We start from the raw sequence: 25,821 nt of genomic DNA, 5'->3' as shown, positions 1-25,821 counted from the left end.
ATCTTTCAGGTAAAATTTTCAAAAACTGCAGGTGCAGACACTGGGAGATATAGTACGGACAGACGACTTGTACAATGGGAAGAACCATGTACTAGAGGGGAACACAATGCAGTGACTCAGCTCCAGTATTATAGACTCAGAGGGGTACTAAAATCCAAATGGTCTGAATTCCGGAAAGCCCCAGTTCCCTCCCAGGCACAGCAGCACATCATTAAACCGCCGATCCCCAGTAAATTAGTCTCCTCCATTTACAAAATGATTCAGAGTGCAGCGGGTGTGTGACAGGCAGTGTTCAAGAATACGTGGGTAGCCTCCCTGGGCAACGAGTTGATTGAAACCCAATGGAAACACGCATGTATGCAGACTCGTAGTATTTCCCTGAATGCCCGATATAGATTGACCCATTAAAAGTTTCTGCACCAGGTCTACTACTATACCCCGTTGAAGCTGTACAGAATTTACCCCGACAGCTCTCCGGAGTGTAGGGGATGCGGAGGGGAACCAGCCGACTTCTTTCACGTGGCATGGAGCTGTCCGCGCATTAGGCAGTTGTGGAGTGAGGTTGACAAGGCCATGACTAAAATGCTCTCTACAAACCAGCGCTACTCGCCGGCGCTATGGCTGCTGGCTTTGATCGAGGATGGCTCTCGCACTGAAAAAAAACTATTGGGAATGGCGTTGGGGGTGGCTAGGCACCTGGTGGCCAAGATGTGGGGCAAAAGGAGCCCTCCAACATTTGAATCATGGATTGAATGTATGAGACTGCGTGAGTACAAGGAATCCAGATATACTGCAACTATGCCATCCACAAGTCGCCCAGTTGACTATTGGCCTGCATTTCGGCAATATCAAGCCAACACTGCCGCCTGGGCACAGTCAGCAGAGGAGAGCCCAGGATGAAATGGGGACATCGGAGAGGACAGGGTTTATAACCCCTGGATGCACAATATAAATCAAAAAAGTGGCGTTTTCTATGTTAAGGGTCTGAAGTGATGATACCTGAGCTTATTAGGAGTGCCCGATTATGGACTATATGCTATTATGAGTCGAAAACAATTGTTGGGTAGGAGGGGGGTGTTCTGGGGATTGTAATGTTGTTTGTTGGTGGTATTTTTATTTTAAAACCAATAAAGGCAGTTTTAAAATAATAAAGCCCGTCTGGTAGCGAGACAGGATCGTCTGCCTATCAATCCAGGCTGAGATTTCATTTATTAAAAGCCTCAAAGATTTGACTCTAGATGTTGAGCAGAGCACTTGGACGATAATTGGACGATAATTGGCTGCTGCTCGACGATCGCCACACTTAAAGAGGTATTATCAGGGCTGTTTTCTAGGAGGAAGGAAAGGCATGGCTTTCCAAAATCTCTTTGACGAGACGACATAATATCCGGGACCATAATACAAGCTCACTTTTGATAAGTGAGCCAGTTTGGGCCCGCTGCTTTAGAATTAGACGATTTAAGAATTATATCCTTTATGTCCTCCTCGTTGAAGGTTAATATCCAAGGACCATTTGAGCTGTAGCTAGTGCTAGTGCACCCTGGATCTCTGAAAATTTCGGTCAAATGCTACACCCACCCGGCCTCGGGGACTAAATTACAGAGGGAGCTATTGTCGCCCGATTCCAACTGGCCAACTATTGACCAGAAGTTCCTAGAGGTATTTTCTCTCAGGAGCTCTAACATGTATTCCCCATATCTTTGCATCCTGCAGACTCTATGGTTTCTCGACCATGAGACGTAGTCGATTTTAGTCATTTTAACTTCCGCTGTGTACTCTGCTGTACCCAATCTGGCTGATTTTAATTTACATAGAGCACTGCTCAGCTCTCTTTTCCTTTTCTGGGTCTACTCATCAAAACAATGCAAATGCTTTTGCATATGTGTTCCCCTAGGAATAATGGGGGCTGAGGAGGCCCAGATAAAGTGTATGGAATTGTCCGGATGGCACTGCGTCTGCCAAATGAATCTAGGAACCTTTGTTAGATGGGCATTACATTTTGACCCTACTCCTTGATATTTCACCAGTCTTATTTTACCTTTCGATCCCACTAAAGGTTGTCGATCTAAACCCTTTGACGAGGTGGCAAGATTGGAGAATGATAACTCCAATCTGCAATGATCACTACCACCTCCATGTTTTATCACCATGGAAGGATAATCATCTAATCCAGAAACTTGAAGTCAAAGTTCCTAACTATATTTGATGGACTAAAGAGAATAAGAGAATAATCTGATCCCGAGACGTGTAGTTAAAATCAAATTCCTAACCACACGTAAAAAGGAAAAGAGGCTCAGTAATCCCTGGAACTTGAAGTAAAAGTTCCTAAAGCTACTTGATAAAGAGACTGAGTTTGGAATCATTAACTGTTGTCATTGTTTTAATAAAGATTTGAACGGTTTCTTTGTCCAGTGCTATACATTTTATGAAATGGCCACATCTAGTAACTATACCATCCAATTATGAGTAATGGTGTGTCACTGTGTTTGTTCATAAGTACCAATACTTCATAGTGCTCTCCTCTTTAATGTTCTGCCCAACTTTGTATCCCAAAGACAAATCTACCACGATGGTCAAGGTGACCAGGAGTACATAGAAACCGGGCCAAAAGGGGATCTGCAAATGGATATTGGTCAAGGGGCTATGTGAGCATGGTGACTGGCCCCAAAAAGTCATGAATAAATGAAGAATGATGCAATTAACCAGAAAAACATGGGAACAGGTCCAGTACTAAATGTACATGTGTAAGCATTGTCTAAGAAACCATGTGTGTATCGCACTGGCCCAAAATCAAAAGTATACACAGAGAATAATTCAAAAGACCATGTGAACATGGAGACTTGTCAAAGAGGTGAAGTCAGGCATGTGTACATGAAGATAAGCTCCCATCAGTCATCTGCGGGCACAAGAGGCATAGATACTAGTCCCTACCATCCATGTGCATAAGGAAATTAGCCCCAAAGGTGAAGTATCCCTCTAGTATGACCCAATAGGCCATGTGTTCAGTGAGGCTGGTCCTTGGAGGAAGGCCAAGTGCACAAGAAGATTAGTTCAAGTGGCCAGGTATACAAGGGTAATGGCTTAGGAGTCCAGATATTTGCTAAAAAGATCAACTATATGGCTTCTTTAAAGTATGTGGACCATATATATATATATATATATCAAAATCATATATCATTCATAGTACAATCTAATTCCAAAAAGGATCCCTAACCTCAAAAAGAGATTTAGCAAAGGTACTCGAATGTCATCAACCACGATTATGGATGGACGGAAAATAAATTAAACCATTAGCCACATACATACATTCTGGACTGTTTGCCATGCAGTCGCCAAGCAACGCTCGGACTCACTTCAACATGGAAATCCAAATGGCCTTAAATAGGATATTTAAGGTCCCTCCATGTCTCATTGGAGAAGCCCAATGATATCCCATGAAAAAGACCAGGATTGAAAGTCCCAAGACCAATAATTACTGCAGAAAGAAGGAGGGAAGCACCAGTACCAATGTAGTGCTTTAGTGAGAGCTATAAAAGCAGAAAAACAGCACTTGTGGGGAGTTACAAGAAATTCCCAGATTGTTATGTGAGATGTTACCCGTCCCGCATGCAGCAATGTCAGTCTACCAACGTCATATACAAATGGCCAACGAATGTAAGGGCTGTGCCCCACCTATCTCATGCCTCTGCTAAAAAAAAAGAAAAAAATCAACATTATACCACAAAATCCTGTCTAACTACCGTCCAATTGCTGGACTCTTATGGCCTGCAAAAATCCTGGAAAAAATTGTAACCACACAATTCCCGAGCTTTCTGGAAGAATATAAACTTCTGGATTCATACTAGTCAGGATTTAGACCAGGCCATGGCACGAAATGGCTGTTACGGCAGTCTGGGACAATCAGTTGGGGCCTGCCAACGAAGGTGGCATCAGCATGCTTGTAATGATGGACTTGTCGGCGGTCATCGACACGGTCGACTTTGAGATTCTCATTTGTAGACTGTTGTCAGTGGCGCATGTATCTGATAAACCCCCTGGATGGTTTAACTCTTTTTTGACCAATCATGTTCAGCAAGTCAAAGCTGGCCCGTATCTCTCTCTTTATCTGTCAACTGCTGGATACCCCAGGGATCTTCTTTGTCCCCATTATTGTTTAACGTTCATATCCGCCCACTGAAGAATATTTTTTCTGAGAGTGATTTGAGTTATCACTCATATGCTGATGACGCCCAAATCTATGTCTGGCTCAATCAACCGAGGTTCCTACAAAATTCACCCAAACCGTAAAGGCTCTTGGTTACATTTGGCAGTCCAGGACGGACTGCAATCTATATATTAACCAAATACTAAAATGTGTATACTACCAATTAAAACTAATGAAGCCTTTACTGCCTCTTATCGCAGAGAAGGATCGTTCGACATTGGTTGGTACACTCACAAACTCAACATTTGATTATTATAACACCCTTCTTATGGGTGTTCAAAGATCCAAATACAGAGATTACAGGTCACACAGAATTCTGCAGTTCGGCTGATTTTTGCATTACAGAGGATGTCAACTGTTTTGCAATATTAAAAAAGCCTTCAATGCCTTCCAGTGCAACATAGGATCTTGTTTAAAGTCTTATGCCTAGTTTTTAATTGTATTCACGGCCTAGGTCCGAAATATCTCACCTCCAAAATTGTTATCCATTGCCCAAATTGATCACTTGGATCCATGGGACAAGTCCTGTTGGTCGTCCCTTTTTCCAAAACTGCAAAGTGGGGTGATAGGCGTTTCTCTTCCGTGGGTCCTCGTTCTTGGAATTCTCTTCCAGTGGCCCTTCGATGGACTAAATCCCTATCTGTCTTCAGGAAACTGAAACTGAAAACTTACCTTTTCCTGTAATTCTTACCATCTAACACACAGGTATCAAGCTATAATCTAGTGCAGTCTATAACTATAATGTTGACCACCACCTGCGCTGAGAGGCAATCTCTGCCCGGACCCCTATATATGCGTGTTAGAAATTCCCAAATCAATCAAATCAGATGGATTTTTGTCCCTGTATGTTTGTCCCATGCAGAAACTTTGCAGGATATATGGAGACAATGCCAATTCACTTGTTGTCACCAGTAGAGGGGGAGCTGTTGGCTTAGGATATATAGTGGCCCTACTGTGTGAAGGAAAACCTGCACTTTGGCTCGTGTACACAGGCCTGGACACTAGTACATTTATATTTTACATGCCATTCCTTATAGCTTATAAGACCGTTTTTAGAATTAGAATGATTTTACCAAAGTATTCCCTTGCGGTGGACCCACCTTTTGACACCCTCCTTGATGTAATGATCACACCTAACATATACATTTCATTTACTCAGCACAATTTCCATCACCACAGTGGTCATTATGAGCCATCCCATAGCTTGGGGCTCATGCATTCTACCTACATAGAATGTTTGAGATTGGTCAGACGACATTGAAGGAAACAGCCATTGATTTGCAGGATCTACTGCCCGCACTTAGAAGCTTTTCAGCGTTCCCTTATTTTAGAAGTGGATTTTTTGAGGTCAGCAAAAAGATTTGGTAGCATATCGATGAATAAACTATCAGCAAGCATCTGCAACACAAGAAGAAACATTTCACACCTTCAATGTCATCCAGGCTCAAACCCTTGGCTTGAGCAAGGTAGTCGATTCCAGTTGGCAAGAGGTAAGGGACACAGAAGTAAGCGAAATCAGCCAACGGGTGTCCAATGGTTGAAAGTTCCCAGTCAAGGACTGCCACGACCCTTGCCTAAAAAACAGAAGGATACAGAGCCGTTATCTGAAATGTAACCAACTTTTGCATCGATGATAATGTCCCATTACACACTTTTTTAAAATCATTTGTGGCGCTATCCTCGAGGCAGATGGGTAGACATGGAATGCAATTACAACTTAAAGGGAGTCATTGCAGACGATAACGTTCAAAAGTGCTAAAGGTGCATTCTTACGAGAAGGAGAGGTGGCGTTGAGAAACACAATGCAAACTCAAACTTTCTTAAATTTGTCAGATATTTAAGAAAGAAGAGTCTTGCGGTCGGAGGAGACTCACCCAAAGATAATGTTTGCCTATATTTCTCCTTTGCCAGCAGATGTCGCAAATCCTTTTGGAGACACAATCAGATTGATATGCAAACACCATTCCTTTTGTTCGAAAGCTAAATGCGGTCAACAATGCCTGGCCTATGAATATTCTGTCTTCCTATTTAGAGCATCAACGGACTTGCAGTCTTATTTTTTGCTCTACCCGTGGCATCAAGGTAACGAGTAGCACAAATTAGTTCATGGGAAATACTTGTTTTAATTGAAGATTCAAAATAAGAGCAGGGTTCGTAATTTCCAAGAGGTGTAAGCTATTTAGCTCCTGGTAGCTTAAACCAAGAGCTACCAGTAGCTGCATTTGACTCCTGAGGACAGTGGTGTCATACAGACGTAGCTATGTGATATTAGCGGTGTAGGTTTGGGAATGTGTATAAAAGAATAAAGGACAACCCTAAGGGACATTTAAAGCATATTGGATATTATATAACAGACACAACATTAGAGTTTGCATCCAGCACACAAGTTAGATTTGCTGTGCACTATGAACTAGCTCCTGGTTGATGCCCGATACCCATGAGCTGCTTTTTACTCCTGGTCAACAAACCCTAATTTCCACCCCTGTAGAACTTTTTATTTAAACACAGCGAGGCCAAATTCCAGGGTATGGGTAGAAGCCCTGCGTTTGCCGAGGGCCGCTGTGGTGAAATAGCTACTGCTCTGCACGAGTACAGGGATGTGAAATAGATAAAACTCCTCCTCATCCCCATGTTACTACTAAACCAGCAGGGATCCCAATCATAAAGGTGAGACGGGCACACCCAATAGATCACTCTTTAAGGTGGCCTGACCAGAGAGAAGGCTGTACTGTTAGGGGGGGAGATGCAAGTTAACACAGAAGCAGGCCAAATAAAAATAGTACCAAAATAAAAGAGGTCTAACCAAGGTTCTATAAAAATAGGATACGTCAATTAAACTAACAATACACACAACTAATAAAAACCTTAATGACAACCCTGTAAGGGAAAACACAAATAATGCAGACTTTGAAATAAAGGGGCACTCTGGTTTGAGGACATAGGTGAACAGGCAGTCATTTTAGCAGCACTGACAGTTCTCTAAAGATTGTTTCTAATTTTTGAAAGGTAGAGAGTGTTGTCTTACTAGTCACTATGGCCCTTTAAGGTGGACAGAACCACTTCAAATAACTTCAATTGCCTGGGGCACAATAGAATCAGTCCGGGCTTCTAGGGCTTTGAATGGGTCAAATCGCAGTCAAGACTGTTGTTCCTAATGTATTGCAGGTATTTAGACAGTAAAGTCAGCTTGGGATGGTGCAGCGATGCAGTGCAGTGCTGTAGTTGTGATTGTCTCAAAGTGGGGGAGGAAAATGGGCAGGCCATCGGTTCAGTCGGCTCAAAGAGGTCCAATGACAATGCGGTTCTTCAGGGTCAAGGTAAGTCGTTTGGTCTGAACTTCCCAGTCCGCAAGGTCTTTAGAGAGAACCTGCCGAGTTCTGTTAACTCCAGTGACCAGGTTCCTGGTTACCAGTGATCTCAGCAGCAGTGGGCCACGTCCAAGTGTTTATTTCTGGGAGATCTCTGTTTTTACCTCTACGGAAGAGGACTTGGGAGCAGACTGTACTCCACTAAAAGTTTCAGATGTAATCCTACTTCAGATGTTGAAAGATGATTCAACAGGGGCAACCTTCTACAGTGTTTCCATTCTAGTCTTCTGTTATAATATGATATATCATTTATAACGCAACTGACACAAGTGTTTCTAGGTGAGACAAGACAAGGAAGTAGGAGGGGGAAACATAGGGAGGACAAAAAAACAATTTTACTAGGCCCTGTGTCATTCAGATCGCACAGGTGCAGAGACATGGAAAGGGAGAAGTGCCGAGAGTGATTTGGGGGGGCGGGTGAGAAGTACAGGTAACTCAAAAGTTCAGCCAGCGTGTAGCTCAGTGCAGGTAGCTCAAGAAGTGCAGCCAATGGGTGTCTCATAAGTGCAGAGGGAAGGGACTGTAGGGTTGCAGATACAGACCATAAGTAAAAGGGGAGCCGGTAGGCTGGGCCAAGTGCAGCTGGATGTGCAGGAGCCTGGGCCAAGTTCAGAGGGTAGCCAGGTGACCAGTGAGTGAAGCAGTCGGGACATCAGCAGGGGAGAGGAAGAGAGAAAGCGGAAGCGAAGAGGAAGGTCTTGAGTTGCTTCCGGAACCGGAGGTGGTTCTGCTCAAGTTTGAGAGAGGCAGTGAGGCTGTTATAGAGAGAGGCCCAGCCGAAGATAGAGATCTGCCCGCACCTCTATACTTGGAAAAGTGACTAACCCTCAGAGTTGGAAGTGGATGAGCAGAGAGCTTGAGAGGGAAGATGTTTAAGAAGAGAGAGTTGGAGGTAGTGCGGACCCAGGCCCCAGAAAACGTTGTGGACGATGAAGAGGGTCTTAAACTTGATCCTAGCTGCCACTGGGTGTAAATGTAGAGATTTCAGAGCTGAAGAGTCACGATCCCTGGGCTTGAGGACAATGACAAGTCTTGCAATCTTGTTCACAATAAGTTGAAGAGGTTGGAGTATAGAGGCAGGAAGATTTAGAAAGAGGCTTTTGCAGTAGTCCAGCCTAGAGAGGACCAAAGCTCTGGAGACAGTGAGCTTCTGGGGGAAATTGAGGAAAGGAAGACTACCTTATAGGACGTGCAGCTGATAGTTTGACTTCTTAGAGACGTCAGAGATGTGAGGAGAGAAGGAGAGGGTGGAGTCAAAGATAATCGTAAGGCTCTTAGCCTCACAGGTAGGAGCAGGAAGAGGGCCCACAGTGGGCAGCCAGAGAGAGAGAAAAGGAGGGAGTTGTTCTTCCAATGAGGAGAATCTCAGTCTTACTGGCATTAAGGCAGTGGCGTCGGTAGGGGAGGTCTACGGCCCCCCCTGTGAAACCATGTGCCCCCCCCGCCTAAGATGAGCAGTGACCATGTTCTCCCCTTACATTTGTCTGTGCCCCCCCACTTTTGTCGTTGGCCCCCTCTGTACCCCTCCTAAATTTGATTCCTGGCGACACCACTGCATTAAGGCAGAGATCATTGGAGGCACACCATTCCTGAATTGCGGTCAGACAGTCTGGCATGAGAGAAGGAGGAGAGGGAGCTGAGGGGAGCCTGAAGGAAAGCTGGTTGTCATCCGCATAACACTGAAAGTTGGAGCAGAAGGAAGCGATGCAGTGAGCAAGAGGTGCCAGGTATTAGTTGAAAAGTCAGGGAGCGAGGTTAGACCCGCGAGGACCACCACAAGTGGAGCGAGGGATAGAAGAGAGAAAAGACACAAGTTGGACCTGGGAGGGTCGGTCAGTGAGAAAGGAGATCAGCCGGGCCAGGGCCTGATCTGTGATACCCAGGTTATCACGGAGGCGATTGAGCAGGAATGCATGGTTGACCGTATCTAAGGCAGAAGAAAGATCAAGGAGAATGAGGACAGAAGGAAGGTTAGCATCAAGGTTTGAGAACAGACCTTCATGCATGTTCAGGAGAGCAGTTTCCGTGCTTCTGGCAGCTCTGAATCCAGACTGGTGGCTAGACTAGGATCCACCTCAGCCGGGCTCCGATCCTTCTTTCAGTGCTAGCCTCTCAAAGAACTTGCTAATTTAAACAGAGGCTTCCGAACGGCAATCACATCTCACTGTGTCACTCTGTCTTTCTATAGCAAGTGCGTGTTCCACAATATCACAGTTCGCACAGCGTGCCCCTCCACCTGGTGCAAACACCAGTTTCACAATTCCCTCAGTCGGGTACACAATTTCTAAATCTCATCAGAAAGCAGGGGTTCTCCCTCTTCTGGCTCGGACCCTGCTCCCAAATGTTCCCTCCAAAATTCCACAAGGGTCTCTCTCCACCTTATATGGACCCTCTCAAAAAGTTCACAATGGTCTCCCTCTGCCGGGCTCAGACTCCTCTCACAAAGGGTATGCAGTGTCAATAACGAAAAATAATTAACAATCCCCCAAATTAAAAAAAGAGAACAAAAACTCAAAGAAGACTTCCCTCTGCTCGAGTCTGCTCTCAAACCTCAGGATTTTGCTTCAACTTCTCAACTCCCCAAAACGGCATTTGGCATTGGGAGCTGCAGGAGCTAAAAGGGGATATTATGCTGGGGTCAGGGTCTCTTTTGCTGACCCTTAGAGACCTGGGTTCGCCTGAGTCGCCCAGGGGAGCAGCACTGCTGTGGGTACCGCCAGGGAACCCCAGTAGCCCTGGTCTTGCCGTCTAGAGGTAAACCTCCCTCTCCACAGTTCAGTCTCCCCTGGACTCACAGGGCCAGTGTCAAGGCAGTTTTCTCCTCCTCCAGGTCTCCCAGGGTCTCCGCAGCTCTTCTGGTCTTCCTCTGGCTTTGTGCACCTTCAAGCATCCAACTCGCTCAAAGTGTGATTTTTTTCTGCCCCGCTTTTTATACTTCCTGGGAGTGGTGATCTGGTTCAGGTGTGCATGGTTGGAAGGGAATGCCTGACCCTGCCTGTCCTTGTTAGCGGGACAACATGGCGGTCCTATGGGTAATCCGTATTCCTCCTTGTTGCATCCTCTTCTTCACAGTATTTGAATGACACAGTGAATGAAGGGGATTCTGTGAAATGTAGTGAGTTAATTGGCTGAATAATTATTAAAAGGTTTGTCAACAGGAAAATAGGGATTATGAGGTATGTAGTGTTCCACTGAAGAAGAGGGAAGGTTATTGTCAGAAAGGGGAGAACAGATGGGTCGTTGTGGATAAATGGGTTTTCTCCTGCCTTTTCTTAAAGGGAAGTACTGGGGTAGGATGGGACTATGATGGCCATATCCCATAAAGACGGAGGGACTGTTGGGTAGGGGTATATCACAGAAAGGGGGAAACCATGTCTCGGCCAAGGGCGTTCCTTCTGCGGTCCCCAAGGGCCCCTTACCCAGTGATCCTCCCTCACTTGTCCGCCCCCAAGGTCGGGATCCAAGCGCGATGGCCCTCGCCTGGCCACCAGAATAAAGAATCCCAAGGGTCTATTAGTGAGAACACCCTCAGGTTTCTCACACCAACATGAAAGAACAAAGCTATCATCAAAGGCTTGTATAGTGGGGCTTTGTTCTCTGATGGCAACATTGTTTCAGCACAATTTCTCGGCCCTGTTTGAACCACCCCTTCCATTGAAATGCAGGTGTTCCTTTCGGTATAAGAGAACGGTGCATGGACGGAGCGAGTTCTCATTTGCCCCGAAGTCTCGTACTGCCGTTGGTTTTGTTCTTGTTTTGCTTTTTACTAATAAATTGTTCACGAAACAACCGGAATCATGAGTGGTTATTTTCTTCACCACACCTTTGAAGCACTAGATCTCTCCGTGCCCCTGGGGCGGTTCTTGTCTTCCTGAGAAGGAACAATCCTTTCCCAGGGAAGACAAAAGCTTTTGCTGGGTCAGAGTACAAATGGCCTGTTTTGGGTGCAGCCCACTCCCTGAGGCCGTGGGCCTCATTCCGAGGCTGGCGGTAAGAGGTTAACGGCGCCAGTAAGGGTGCCGGTGCCGTGAACCCCTTACTGCCGCATTACCAGGCGCCCTTAGTGGGAGCCGCTATAGGACCAGGGAGCTAATAATGGGCCCGTTAAAAAATGGGAATGGGGATGGGTAAATTGAATGAGGAAATACCGGGTCCTCCAATGTTGGAATAGCCCGGTAATTCCTCATTCAAGGAACCCGGATCCGAGTTTGGAGGCAGCCATGACGTAAATAGCGGCATGGCTACCTCCAAACTCGTAATGACCCCCCTTGACAGGTAGGTTACTAGAAAGCAACTGAAACTAAAATGACTCCAAAAGGATTTGGCCATTATAATTATGTATTCCCAGAGACCATGAGTTTGTGACCATACATGTCTTATATTTAGTTATCAATCAATTGCCAAAGGATTCTGGGAGCTGGGAGGAACTGCCATCTGACAAGAATGCAAAGCCCCAGCTTTTTTGTTTTATTCAATAATAATAATTATGTAGATAATTCCATCTCCGAAAAAGGTAATTTTCTGATCAGAGTCACCTTTTCATAAGCTCCATGGCAAAATCATAGTATGTATCTGTGTCCTGCTGCATCAGTACCCTGATCCGCAGCACCTGCTCTACCCATGGCACAAAGCAGGGTCCGAGGTTGCAGATGCCCCATTGACACTGGCAGTGTCAGAAAAGTCTCTGCCATGCAGGGGCTGCACATAAGATACACACCCCTAAAACAAAACAACAAGGATAACAAGTAACCCATGATGGGGGAAGGACCATCTCTAAAATGGCATAGTGCATTGCACTACTTAGGACCATGACTGCTATATCCCAATGGATACAGTACATGTGTCTGCTCCTGTAAATCAGCTCTGCTATGGAAGGTGATGTGTATTCTGGTCAGCCCGTGTAGCCCGCCAAATGGCAGGACATGAACCTAGTTGGCCGTGCCTCCTCTTTGATCTCTTTGTCAGGGTAGGTAACAGGAGCTACACTAAGGTGCTGCATCTGTAAAGGCATTTTTTATCAGTGAGAAGGGAAGGGGGTGGATGTTGTAGGCAGAAGGGCTCTGATCAATAGAAGGAAACTTCCACTATGTTGGTTCTCACTGTCCCTCTCTCTTCCTGCCCCCTCCACTTCCCCTGAGCAAAGTCCTTTGGGTGTGATATCAAAAGGGCAAAGTCCACTCCGTTCAAGAGCAAGGATTGGACCACTAAAGCAGGCTAACTATAGTCCAATCACCTGGTGACCTGTTGTTGTCTCAGATCCTTTAAGACTGCAGATTCACTCTGAAGAACCCACTGGACTTCCTTTGGGAAATGTTGCACTTTCCAAAGCCCTCAGGATGAGTTGAAGGAATCCTCCAAGACAGACAATGGATCTCTTCCCTACCCACTCCCAGGGAATATCAGTGACCTCTGCTGTGAACGAGGACCTACCACTGTGCACCGGAATCTCCTGAGCTGGAAGAGCAGATCTTGAACGGTACCATCCTGTTCTCAAGTCCCCTTGCGTGGGCCTCGTTGCCACCGGAGAGCCAGACCAGCCGAATCTCCTTGTTCTACCAGACCTAACTGGTCGCTCCGTGTTCACCGCACCTGGAACAAGAGGGAAGTCACTGGCACTGGTTGCTGCGCTCCTCCACCACTTTGAACTTGCTTGCACTTTGAACCTGCTCGTCATTGCATCACTAATAAGTCACACGCCAACTCTAACCGGTGGTTACAACCATGGCTCGACCCAACTAGTCCTTGAACTGCCGCCTCATTGACCTGCACATCGATGCAAGCAAGATCACCACTTCGATTGACTGTCGCCCGCTGACTCGAACTGCTGGAACATCACTCATTGACCTCTCATTGTAGCTAAAGCCCGAATCGACGTGGCCAACTACAAAGCGTTCCTGAGACCACCTCCACCAGCATCCTTGAGATCTGCCCTTGTACCGAACAGAGCGACTGCATTCGCCCCTACTCGACGCTTGCTTGCTGCTTGTGCCCACAAGATCCAAACTGCAAAAACTGAGCTTGATCCGCTCGGATCTACATTTCACAAGAACTGAATCCAAGATCTCCTTTTTGTGGCTAGTGATTTACCTACCTCCTCCCCTGGAACTATGCTCAGAATACTACTTTCTCCAGTCTGTTGCATCTTCTCTGTTTTCCTTTTGAGGTGGGTGTTTGTATAGTATTCACTATTCGTTCTATGTGTTTTTTGCGTCACTACTGGTTCACCTTCACAGCCCTCTTAGGAGCATAGCCTTCCCTCAGACCACGTTACCACAAAAAGTTGAAGGAGGTATATTTCTTAACTGTGCCTGTTTAACCTTTATGATTGCGTTGGGTTTTGGGTTGGGTTTTGGTTTGTAAAAGTGTGAGGGCTGAGTGGGCCATTCTACCAGTACTCATGCTTGTACTCATGCAGAGCGGAATCCAATTTGTTACAGGAGCACACAATTATATGATTTAATTTACATTCAGGATTACCCACAATGAAAGGCAAATTCTGTCTGGTGGTGCTTTGGGCTCCATCAGTCTGTTGACAGGAATGCACATGCGAGGTGTCAGTAGACAGGCCCAGCAGAGGTACATGCTGGCACTCAGCAAGGAGCAATACGAAATGGGGTCTGATTAGCAGACCTCACTTTCAGAGACAAAGGTGCACTCATCGTTTTCTTACTAAAAATCAAAAAAGCTCAGACTAGTCCGTCCTCACAGATGGAATTGTCGCACACTCAGCCAAAAATAGTTGAGCAACACCTTTCTAAGGGTCTGACTCATCATAAATGTGCCAATGTGCAAGCCTAAGGAGACCATTTGCAATGGATTGCTGCAATCCAGTTTTGCGCTGGATGTCCATGATCAATCCTTGAACGAAAATGCAAAGAGCAAAGAATTTGGTAAAGTGGGCCCCACAAATGTAGGGCTTCAACTTGTGCATTGCCCAGACCACCACAATTGCCCATTTCTCAATTGTGGTCCATTTTCTTGGTCTGGTACAGGTCACCTGCTAATATAGGCAACGGGTTATTCAACTTCTTCAGAGTTAAGTTGCACTTAAAGTGCTGCAAAGTCATAGGAGACTGATTGGATAATAAATTCCAGTCCATAATTGGTGATCTTTAGAACTGGTGCCCTTAGCAAACCATCTTTAAAGTTCTGGAAAGCTTTTTGGCAGGCATGAGCAGAAGTGATTTTCCTTGGCATCTTGTTTTGATGTCACATCATTTGAGGGGCAATGGACCCACAGCCCTTGATGAAAACCGGTAAACCCTTGCTCACTATTCTTAGAGAGGCACAGCTACACCCTACTGATGAGGTTCAACCAGACCGAAACACATGTCTGGGGTTGCTGTTGGTACTCTTGTTCAGAGGAGAATTGCTTAGCATTTCGGTGCTGGACTGCCCCAGGGCAGGACAAAGACTGATATGTTTAGGATATTTCTCCTCTGTGAAAGATAGTGAGCTAAAGACTCTGGGTAAGGCTCTTGTAACCAGAACTCATGCCTGGCAGAGAGTCTCCCAGGACCCCCCCCCCTTGTTATTTGCAAAGGCATGCCCTCACTTGCGTCTGGTCCGAGTGGCAGGAATGTCCCAATCCTGAAACACTTGCACATTTGCTTGAAGAAGGGTTTTTTGTCTGCCACTCAGACAGTCTTCTAAACACGTTATACTAACCTGTGCTATCTGGAATTTTAAAGCCTTGGTAGTCAAGCCAGCATTCTACATGACTTGTAGCAGCTGCTTCAGATGAGATATATGGTCTTCTCAGACTGTTGTTGAAGACTGAAATATCATCTTAATAGTCAATGCGTAATTCTTCTAAGCCATCTAGGGCCTGGTTTGCCATCCTCAGAAAAGTTGCAGGGGCCTTTTGTAACGCAGGCATAACAGAGAACTGGTATTGACCCTCTGGTGTCAAATTGTTGACCTCTCCTTTGATCTGCCAATCCGGCCAACAAGCCAGTACCCGGTTGTGAGGTCACTCATGTACTTGACGGCACCTAACTTTTCAATTAGCTCATCTGCATGAGGTATGGGTGTCTGCATCTGTCTTGGTAAAAGAGCTGAGTCCTTTGCCGTCCACCCAAAAGTGGGCTTCAATGTTCCTGTTGCTTGAAATTTTACTTAACAATATATAAATATGTATAAAATTGTGTGATTTTTGCCTTGTAAATATACTGTTCAATGTGTCATATGTAACGAAATGTCTGACTTTTAAGTTTTGCAAACTTGTAACCATATCCTTAAGCAGTAATCAGCGCCTAGTTGCCTTTGGGCTATGTGCGCTTTACAAATGAATAAATAAATAAATAAATAAATAAATAAAGTAAGGAAGCACCACCGAGCTAGCTGATGGGCCATGGATGGGGTCGGCACCCTTTAGCTCTTCAGATGTTTTGTACTACGACTTCCATGACTCCTCAACATGAACTATGCTAGCTACAGCTGATGGACGGTCTAGTCCAAAATATCTGAACAGCCAAAGGTTGCTGACACCTGGGCTTTGGGTTGGCTCAATAGGCCAGAGGTCCCACATTTTCGAGGCTCGCTCCTAGATGGGATCACTCACCTTGTCAGATATCCAGTGAATTCTACTCCTCACCGGCTTACCGTCTCCCGTGTCAATATCATGGACACACCAGTCTGTGCGACCTACAGTCAGTAAGAACTGAACCGCAAACTGGTCCAGCAGCTTCTAGCAGTCATGTAATTACTGCTCTGTGCGGAAAGATGAGATTTGAATCCCCTGTATGAGCAAATCTGCGACTTCTGTGTGTAGAGAGTCTGGGAGAAGACCAGTTGCTTCTTCAGACTCACTATCCATCCACACAGCCAGCACCCATTCATCCCCGCTGTATGAAGTTTCAGCTGCTTAACATGAAAGACCTCATAAGTCTGCCTTAGCACATGTGTACCAATGAGGTAGCTCACTTCACTGATCTTCTCCTGAACTATGCAGTCCACTGGTCCTGAAGTGCAATGGGTTTGATAGGTTCCAGTACCCATACCATCTGTCCTGCAGTGTATTGTGTCACAGTGGCCTTCTGGTCATGCCAGTATTTCATCAACTCCTGAATAGCCTTCAGATCTTGAAAGACTGTTCCATGTACTAGGCCATTCTGGATCTTACCCCAAGTGTTTAATCAACTACATCGTGGGAAGGATTTTGAAGGTTACCCTCCCATCATTCTCGCACCAGACTTAGAGGGTCCCTAAAAGGATGGCCAAACAGAAGTTCAAAGGGACTGAACCCTACTCTGTTCTGTGGCACCTCTCTGAAGGCGAAGAGCAGTCATGGCAGGAAAATATCACATTTTTTCCTCAGGTGCTGCTCCAAACCACCCATAATACCTATCAAGGTCTTGTTAAATCTCCCATAAGCCCATTGTTTTGGGGATGGAAAGCTGTAGAGACCTTCACCGAGTAACTCCACACTCCTCCCACATTGCTTTTATGTACACACATATGTAAAGTTGAAGCTCCTGTCAGAAATTGTTGCAGGGTTAACCTGTAACTTCCAGGTCGTTAGGGCGACCCCACCTCCCAAGGGGCTGACTGTTAATTATCTGCCCCGAAGATGGGTGCTAGGATTCCCCTCGAACAACGGAATGTCTTTAGCCACTGAGCATAAGGTGCACTGATTTCTACACTCGGGTATGAGTGACATCCTCCAACAAGTGACTTATTTTATACCAGTTCTAGGACTGTAAAAGGCTACTCCTTACATGTTTAAAAATTCTAAATATAACAACAGCTCTATAATTACATTATTGCAGCTCTGCTTTACACTCACTTACCGAGCCAACTCGATGCTGGCTTATTCCTACACAGGCATAAATGAGAACAAGCAACAGATTATGCTTATAACATACACTTCATTTGCTCAATATTCATCAATAGACATAACCCCTTACTGCCCCAAAGGACATGAGTCAGTGTGTATACAAATGGGATTACAATATCATCTCCTAGTACAATCTCACCAAGTGTGACTCCTCATGGTCATATCACAATTCACCAATAAGACATTTACCAAAACACCCACTTGTTTTAGTGGGCCCTCTTAAACCACAATGGAAAATAACTGTTCTGATCAGTGCATGTGCCACCAAGTCAATACCATAATACTCACTCAATTGTTCATCTAAACACCTGCAGGTATTACCCAAATTGATAGTTTACAAACGATTGTATGGTAAATCTGGCCGAATTTCGGCCAGTACCATTCGAACGTTTGTAAACAATCACTTTGGGTAATCACTACCAAACACGGGGAGCAAGGCTTGCGGGGGTGTCCCCTGCTCCCCATGTTTGGTAGTGATGTCTTTTGGGGGGTAGCAGGAGTGACCCCTGCTTCCGGGGGTTTGGCGGCAGGGGACAGGAACTAAAAACCCATAAACAAAACAAAAGTGGACCGTGCGCCGTCGGATCTGACCCGCGTAGGAGGGACGAATCTGACGCTGCAGGGTTAGAAGATGAGCGGATGGCAAAAAAGTAGGGGTTGGGTGTTTTTTTTTGTCATGTGGCGGATTTGGCCGTGTGGCAAAATTGGCCTTGCGGCTGAATTGACTATGGGCAGTTAGGCCGCAAACAATTACGCCACAGCCAAACCGTATACATCCCACCTTCAATGGTGCAAGGTCAATCTAAAGTCAACACCCGAAATGGAGCAAAGCTCATTCAAAGTACAATACACTCAAAATGGTGAAAACTCTGTATCAATACATTTCAATACAATTTCATGGGACAAGGTCCCTTTTATGTCAAGGCACACCATAACCACGTATTAATACATCCCTTCTTAGCCCCATCTTTGCATAGGTGTCCAAGGCAAAATCATAATCCACACTTGCTAGAAGTTAAAGCAATTCATGAATCAAAATGCATGGCAGGAATAGGATTAAAGAGAAAATCGTTTTGCAGTGGCACTTAAACCATGCCTGTCTGTTTTGCTGAAGGAATGCATAAATCAAAAATTAAGAAAAGCTTTCAGGCCCTTAAGGTCTGAATAATCAAGGCACATACTTCTGTGTGAGGGGACCGCCTTAGTGCACATCCTGAGAGCCACTATGGTATTCTGGATATGCATTCAAATCACACTAGCTTCAGGCTGCATGTCGGGCAGCATACACAGTCCTCTGCAGTTAACTCAGCTTCATTCTGCTGATAACATGTTCTATATATCTATATGTCGCTACCACCTCTATAATATTCGCAAGGTCCGCCCCTCTCTCACTTTCCATGCCACTAAACGTTTAATCTCCTCCCTTATCTTCTCTCGCCTCTTCTACTGCTCCTCCTTCCTCTTTGGTCTACCTACTTCACATCTCGCCCCCCTCAAATCTATCTACCATTCTGCCATCCGTACCCTCTGTCTCCTCACCTCCCGAGACTATCTCTGCTTTCCTATCCTCCCTTGGCTGGCTTCCCTTTCACTCCCAACTTAAATTTCATTTCCTCTGCTTAGTCTTAAAATCTCTCCATGATCTCGCTCCCCCTTATCTCTCTTCCCTTCTCTCTTTCTACATTCCCTCTCTCTCCCTTCGCTCCGCTGACCACTTCCTTCTCACTGTTCCTCCTTCCCCTTGAGCCTCCTCTCGGTTCCGCTCCTTCCAACTCCTAGCTCCCCTCCACTGGAACTCCCTACCTCTCTCAATCCGCTCCATTCCTACCTTTTCCTCATTCCGCACCTCCCTTAAATCTCTCCTTCTCCATTCTCTGCCATGATTCCCCCTCCCCCTTATCACTCCCCGTCTCCCACCCTCTCCCTCTTCCCCTTAATCACCTCCCTCCACACCCTCTTCCACTCCTTCCACACCCCCTTCGACCCTCCCGTTCCCCTCCTCCTCCTCCTGCTACCCATCCCTCCTTCTTCCTCCCAGTTCTACTCCTCTACTCTCCCCTCCCCCTCTCTCGAATTGCTCTACATACTGTTTTGTTGGTCTGATTCAAAATTCGAAATTGTTATTTGCTTCTATTGTTACTGTTAATTTGTTATCATTAAATGTACCCCGTTAAAATGTGCAGCGCTTTGGCGTAAAGCGCTATATAAACCTAATAAATACAAATGCAAATATATAATGGGCCTCTATGGGATACCTCAAAGCCACTTGCCATGTAAGCAAAACTACGAAGCCTATGAATTTGTAAATAATGATCTCACTGCATCTGCAGCAGGCTTCCCAATATTATAAAACAAAAGTAAAAAAGCATGTGTTTGCAAGAAACAAAATATTTCTACCTCTCCCGAAGATCTTACCTATTTTAGCATCTTCTTCCCCTGGTCATCGTGGTGCTGTCCACCTATGGTAGAGTGCTTTGTCAATCTTATTTACAAAGAGCAAGGGGCACATGATTTTGTCAGCGAAAGCTCTGAACGCTCATAATGTAAGCAAAAGCAAGTGTCTTCTCCATTTCCAAAACATATTCCAGCTATGTTGGGATATGTGTTAGAAAGGACTAGGCCAAATGCGCTTGTAGCAGGAACAAGCCACTCGTTGCATCGCCCATTTTTTCACAATGGATATTGCTACACATTACTCCTATAGAAAGTATGCACAATAAGCACTTATATGTCTTTCCGGCTATATAATGCATTACTCCACTAAAAGTCTAGGAGCCATATAATGAATAGCCAAGGTAGTTCAGGTAATACTTCACTTTTAAAAGCAATCTCATTCTAGATGAGATGCTGCTCGTTTTTCTGCATTTAGTGCCCATCTCTAAGGAGGGAGGTTAAATGGATTCTAAGCGCTGCAAGATGAACATGACATCAACTAACCAATTCTACTAGGCCTCAGACTCAAGTAGTCAGATTCATCACTTATGGTCTATGAGCTCAAAATAAGGCTCAAAGGTGCAGCTTGTTCTACACCTGCTGCTTTATGGTTTGCCCCAGGTGGGGTAGTCTGGGCAAATGTACGTGTCAAAATGACTTCTTTGTATAACTTTACATGTGAGAACAACACTATCAGGGCCTTCACCACTACAGGGGTTTTCATACGTCTTTGGGGTACTTTGTGGCATGGTCTACCACTACCAAAATGCACCATTTCCCCGAGTTGGTTTGGGGATGCTATCCTCTCTAAAGGCTGCCCAATCATTGAGAGTGGAATTAATGGGGGCTTTGTTGTCCCCTCTGCCTTACCAGAAGCTTTGCATGCACAAACTCCTTGATTTCTACCCTCATCTGAGGCAAGTAATGTGAAGACAACCAGTCAGCTGGCTTGGCCACACCTATGTGACATGCTAGAAGGACTGTCGTGTGGCACTGGTGAGCGACCAATCTTCAGCAGTCCCCTGCGTCCTAATTCTTCGGCTCACTGCACAAGAACATTCTCCCAGTACACCTTGCACAACACAGGAGCCTTGCCTGGAGCCGTTTCCTCTGCCTGATTTTATAGACCTGCCAGAGTGGGCCAGTCCCTGTCAGAAATAAGAATTTCCTACTCACCAGTGTGGAGTTCAGGTGGGGACGAATGGAGGTACCAAGCACTCTGTTCCACTCAACTGATGCCAATGTAGAAAACTGGCAAACAATGGAGAGAAAAGGCTAGATTAAGAAACTGATAGGCAGTTTGTATCTCACCTTTTAATAGGGGTCTCAAGTAACATTTCTTTAAGTTTTCTCCCCATCCCAGTTCGGCTAACCATTCGAAATAAAAATAAAAAATTCCCCAGGTCTTCTCCTTCCTGGTAGGGTTGTAATATCCCTTGAGGTAATAGGAATCTTGCTTATAACTCGACCAGCTTTGTATAGTTTTCTTGAAAGAGATCCTCTGCCCGAATCTGATGGGCGGCCAGTTGAGCTATGACTGCTTCAATATCGGCCATATTTTCAGGAGGGGTAAGGGTTCCCTCTGTGGCATTTTCTGACTCAGAGAAAAACAAAACGGTTTCTACCTCTTCAGAAGGGGTTTCTAAGTCGCCTGAACCTTCCAAGCTGGATTTGGATGAAGAGGGTTTGGTACCGAAAAAGAAAGGCTCAGGAAAAGTTAGGTTCAAGGCACTAATGAATATATGGGAGGGTCTCAGTATTAAGACCATTTGGTCCCATTGTTGTATTTGATAATGTGATATCGGTAGGGTGTCTAATAGCACTGGGTTTTGAAAAACAGATCCGGTTGAGTAACTGGTATTCGAAGTTGGGAGAATAAAATTAATGGGAGATATTTGGTCAGAAACAAGTACTTCAATCATTCTGTTTTCCCTTTCCGGTGGGATGACAGTTATTATCATGGGTTCGCAATTGAGCCAGATCCCACTCTGACACCATTTATAGAGGAGGCATGGTATCACACTGACACAAAAGATACAATTTGTAAATCTTTTAATAACTTTGTGGGGTTTGGCAAAACTCCTACTTTGCCCTGTAACTAGGATGGGAGTCGCCTCGACCATCAAGTAATAAAGAAAACAGTCTTTGTCATGTCTGTCAAATCAAAATGGCCTATGCTGATAAAACGTAATGCCTGCCCTATCTCTTGTACAAAAAGTGTGTAAATGAGGTATGTATACAAAAGGAAAATCAGTGTTTGACAAAGAAAAGATGTGGCTGAATCAGTTATTCTCCCCACGGTTAGACAGCATGGAATAAGGTAGTCTCTATACGCAGGATGACACACTCTGGCTCTGGCTTTAACACTGAAACAGTTTGGAATGTGGATCGAGGCCTGTCTGGCCTTCTATGTTAAAGGCTCTTGTTCCAGTCTTCCCCAAATAGCCAAACAAAAGGTTCACACTGGTCCCCCTATGTCGGGCTCAGACCTTTCACAGTTCAACAACACTTGGCCGGGGGCTCTCTTCCCCAAGATTTTTACACTTCAAGTCTCCTTCTGCCGTGCTCAGACCGCTGTTCGGATGTCGAAGACTTTCGAATGGGCTGGCTTCCTTTATGGACCACCGCAGGACCACTTAGACGCAGAATTCAATATTCAACTTTTCCTCTCCCCTTCTCTCTGGGTTAACTTCGTTCACTTTTGCTTTTACAGTTCATTCACTTTTATCGCCTCAAGCAATGCACCTTTCATGGAGACTTTCGAGTGGGCTACTCCTTTTTGCTGGACCACTCTGTTACTCAGTATCAGTGATTCCACAGCTGTCTTTATCTTAAAGTTTATTCACAGGTCTGCCTTTCCTCGCATCTCATTCACACGCGTGCAGCCTTGACTTGCGATATATTTTTGCAAACCTAAATCATTCTTAGCACACACCGGTCTCTGAGTTCACTTGCCAACTCACCGGCTTTGTGCAGTTCCTTCTTGCTTTTTCGATTTGTAATTCAGGAGTCAAGGTAAGTACAACAGGCTTGGCCTGGCTTCTCCAACTCTGCCTTTCGCCTGCGAGGGTGGCTGGCATCCTTGAAACACAATGCAGTCTTCGATATTGGATCTGGCCTTCTCCACATGTCTTTTGCAGCCTTGTGGGGGCAACGGCCTCCTGTAGGGAACTCTTGGGGTTTTCGACCCGCTGCTCTCGTCCCTTCGTCAGTCACTCTGCTCCAGTAGGTTCACCTTCTCCCCAGAGGTTCTGCTTGTACTCGTGATCCCCCTTGCTCAGAGTGTGTCTCTTGGTTCCGCCTTTTATCCGTGTGAGGAGAGCTAATTGGAATCAGGTGTATGCGCTCTGCCTGACCCGATTAGCGGGACATGTCCAGTACGATGTATACGAGTTAGTCTTGTTAGTTTCAGTCGCCCACTTCCTCAGCCTAGTGTTTGTGCAGAAAGGGGGGGGAGGGAGAGTTGGGACATCGGATCCTAAAAAAATAGGAGGGGTTGGATGTACGAAAAAGGGGGGAATACTGCATCTCTCCTTCGTCTGCCTCACCCAGACTCCCCAAAGACCCCTCACCTAGGTGATCCTCCTGCACTGGTCCACCCCCAGGAACTGGACCCAAAGCGATGGCTGTGTCCTGGCCACCTGGATGACAAGTCCCGGGGACTAGCGGGCAAGACTACTTTTGGTTTTTCACAGTTCTCAGAGGTATCTTGTTGATGTTTCTGGAGAAAGGATTGGACATGAAAGATGAAGGTACGTGGTCCAAGTATGGCGTCACCAGAATAGGAAGAGAGAATGTCTAAGTTTTGAGATAAGGCATCCGCTACAATATTATTGGTTCTGTGATGTAAGTGACAAGAAATTGATATTGGGCAAACAAGTACGCCCATCTTGCTTGTTGACTGTTTCGACACTCCAAATTCTGTGGTGCCTTTAGGTTTTTATGAACCGTCCTTACCTCAATCATAGTAGAATCGGCTTTTTGTATGTAATTCGTCACCCCATTAGGGCCAGCTGCCCTGGAGTAACTTCTCGATGAGTTCCACCAAGATAGTCAAGCTCCAAGGGGTATCCACACAGGGGAAGGATACTAATAGTGAAGATTTCCTGTAAACTTTAGAGAAGTTACACACCCACTAATTTTCCAGGAAAGGATTACTCTTCATAGAGCCTTGGGAATTGTTAATCTAGTTTATCAGATCCCAGAAATTCCTAGAATCATGTTTTGTTTTAATTCCTAACATTTTCAAACCCTCATTTTGACCCAACGTGTATTTGTATTGATCATCCAGTTTTAAAATTTCTGCTTCAAACTTCTAAGTTTAACCAGGTAAAGTTCCCCATCACAGATGGCAACTCTCAGGTCTCTTATCTCCTTTCTCAGTATTTTCTTTTGATTTTGGACTATGGCATCATATGAATGGGTGGTTTATCACTCATGAATCCTGTTTCTAGAAGGCTTAGTATTAAAGTCTTCCAGGAATGTTTGAAATCAGCTGGAGTAACGATTGCAAGTTTTTGTTCTAGTGTTGTTTTTCGTGTAAAATCCAAAATCAAACCATTATACACGGCAGAATTTTGAATAAACCTGGAGATCCTATTTCCTCCTTGATTAACCAGCAGGTCAGTTGCACTAGATGCGAGGGACCTCACCCTGCAACTCCAATCTTATTTGTGAACGATTGCTTAGGTCGGACTCCTCAACCCACATTTATAAACACAAGGTGAACTGTTCTGAAGTTAGGGCAAAATAATCCAACAACGCATATTTACTCCCTGATCCCCAGGTATATCTGGGCGGGAAATCACTGCGGGTGGAACCATTCACAATCATTAAGTTCCACTTGCCAAAGAACTTGGAGCACCGAACCACGGAACGGCTATCCAGCTCGTACAGATTGGCTAGTCAGCCCGCCACCTAGAAGGAACAGTGATCTACTTGCCAGGCGAGAAAATCCCTTAACAGGACCGCTGAACAATACCCATGCCTTGACAAAGACTACGGTCAAAACACGTGTTGGCTCCCCTCTCACATGCACCTAGCATATTCTGCTAGGCCTGCTGGTTTATTCTTGTAACAACATTAAACCTTCACTGATGACAACAAATCAAGAGTTGCTCAAATCTTTCAACAACCAAGAAGAAATCAATGGTCATATTCAATGGTTAAAACCAACCACCAGCGCCTCTAGTCAACAAGGTTTGTCAACCCACCTTCTCATCAAAGAACTCAACCCATCATTTTCCATCCTCCTTTAATCGTGAGTTAGTACGGCCACCTTCAATCTTGTTTCCATGCTCACAATCAATAAGGAACACTCAGCATTCAGGTCCCCTGCTACCATAATGTGATCCCCATCATTCTCACACAAAAAGGTATCAATGATTTCTTTTAAACATGTATTTATTAAACGATTCACATCATTACATCTTCAAAATCCACTTCGGTATCTTGTCATTTTACATTGACTCATTGACAGTTATTCTACGATAAATTTGCATCATCGACTGGGGTACATGTGCCAACACTTTTAGTCCAGGCATTGCCCTCCCCCTTGTGATACATAATCCTCATTATAGAATTCGTTGTCCCTTCACCGTCCTGTCTTTTCACCAATTAGGGCTATATCTTGTGCCATCAGGTAGGCTGTGAAAGTGTCCCAAATATTTTTAGGTCTACTCTGCTGCCCACAAAGTGCTATATAGTCCCTGCCAGTGTTACTCAGCCATATTGGGTCTCTCAGTCATTTAGCCTCTCCTGGTGGGGAAACATTAGTCCACTTCATCAAAATGCACCTCCTGGCTGCTATCATACAAGTCGCTAATAATTAACGATATTTCTTGTGTACCCCAGGAGACCACCCGAACATACCACACACCATTGTACATGGAAATGCTTGCCCCATCATCTCAGACATGACCCTGAACACTGCCTCCCAATATGGTCACAACCTGGCGCATGATCACAACATGTGTACG

General features: G+C 45.2%; 1 protein-coding gene across 1 annotated transcript in view; it reads right to left on the bottom strand.

Moving 5' to 3' along the window:
• The window catches only part of ACAD11 (acyl-CoA dehydrogenase family member 11), a 728,164-nt gene that overhangs the window by 441,931 nt on the left and 260,412 nt on the right, over positions 1–25,821 (bottom strand). Inside the window, exon 6 of the mRNA XM_069648691.1 lies at positions 5,631–5,778. Within this exon, the coding sequence (XP_069504792.1) occupies positions 5,631–5,778 (148 nt within the window). The remainder of the gene's footprint in view (positions 1–5,630; positions 5,779–25,821) is intronic.

Source organism: Ambystoma mexicanum, chromosome 2q (assembly GCF_040938575.1).
Source record: "Ambystoma mexicanum isolate Mex_15411 chromosome 2q, UKY_AmexF1_1, whole genome shotgun sequence".
In the NCBI taxonomy this organism is placed as follows: domain Eukaryota; kingdom Metazoa; phylum Chordata; class Amphibia; order Caudata; family Ambystomatidae; genus Ambystoma; species Ambystoma mexicanum.
The sequence above is the reverse complement of the archived record's forward strand: the minus strand, read 5'-3'. Positions and strand labels throughout refer to the sequence as shown.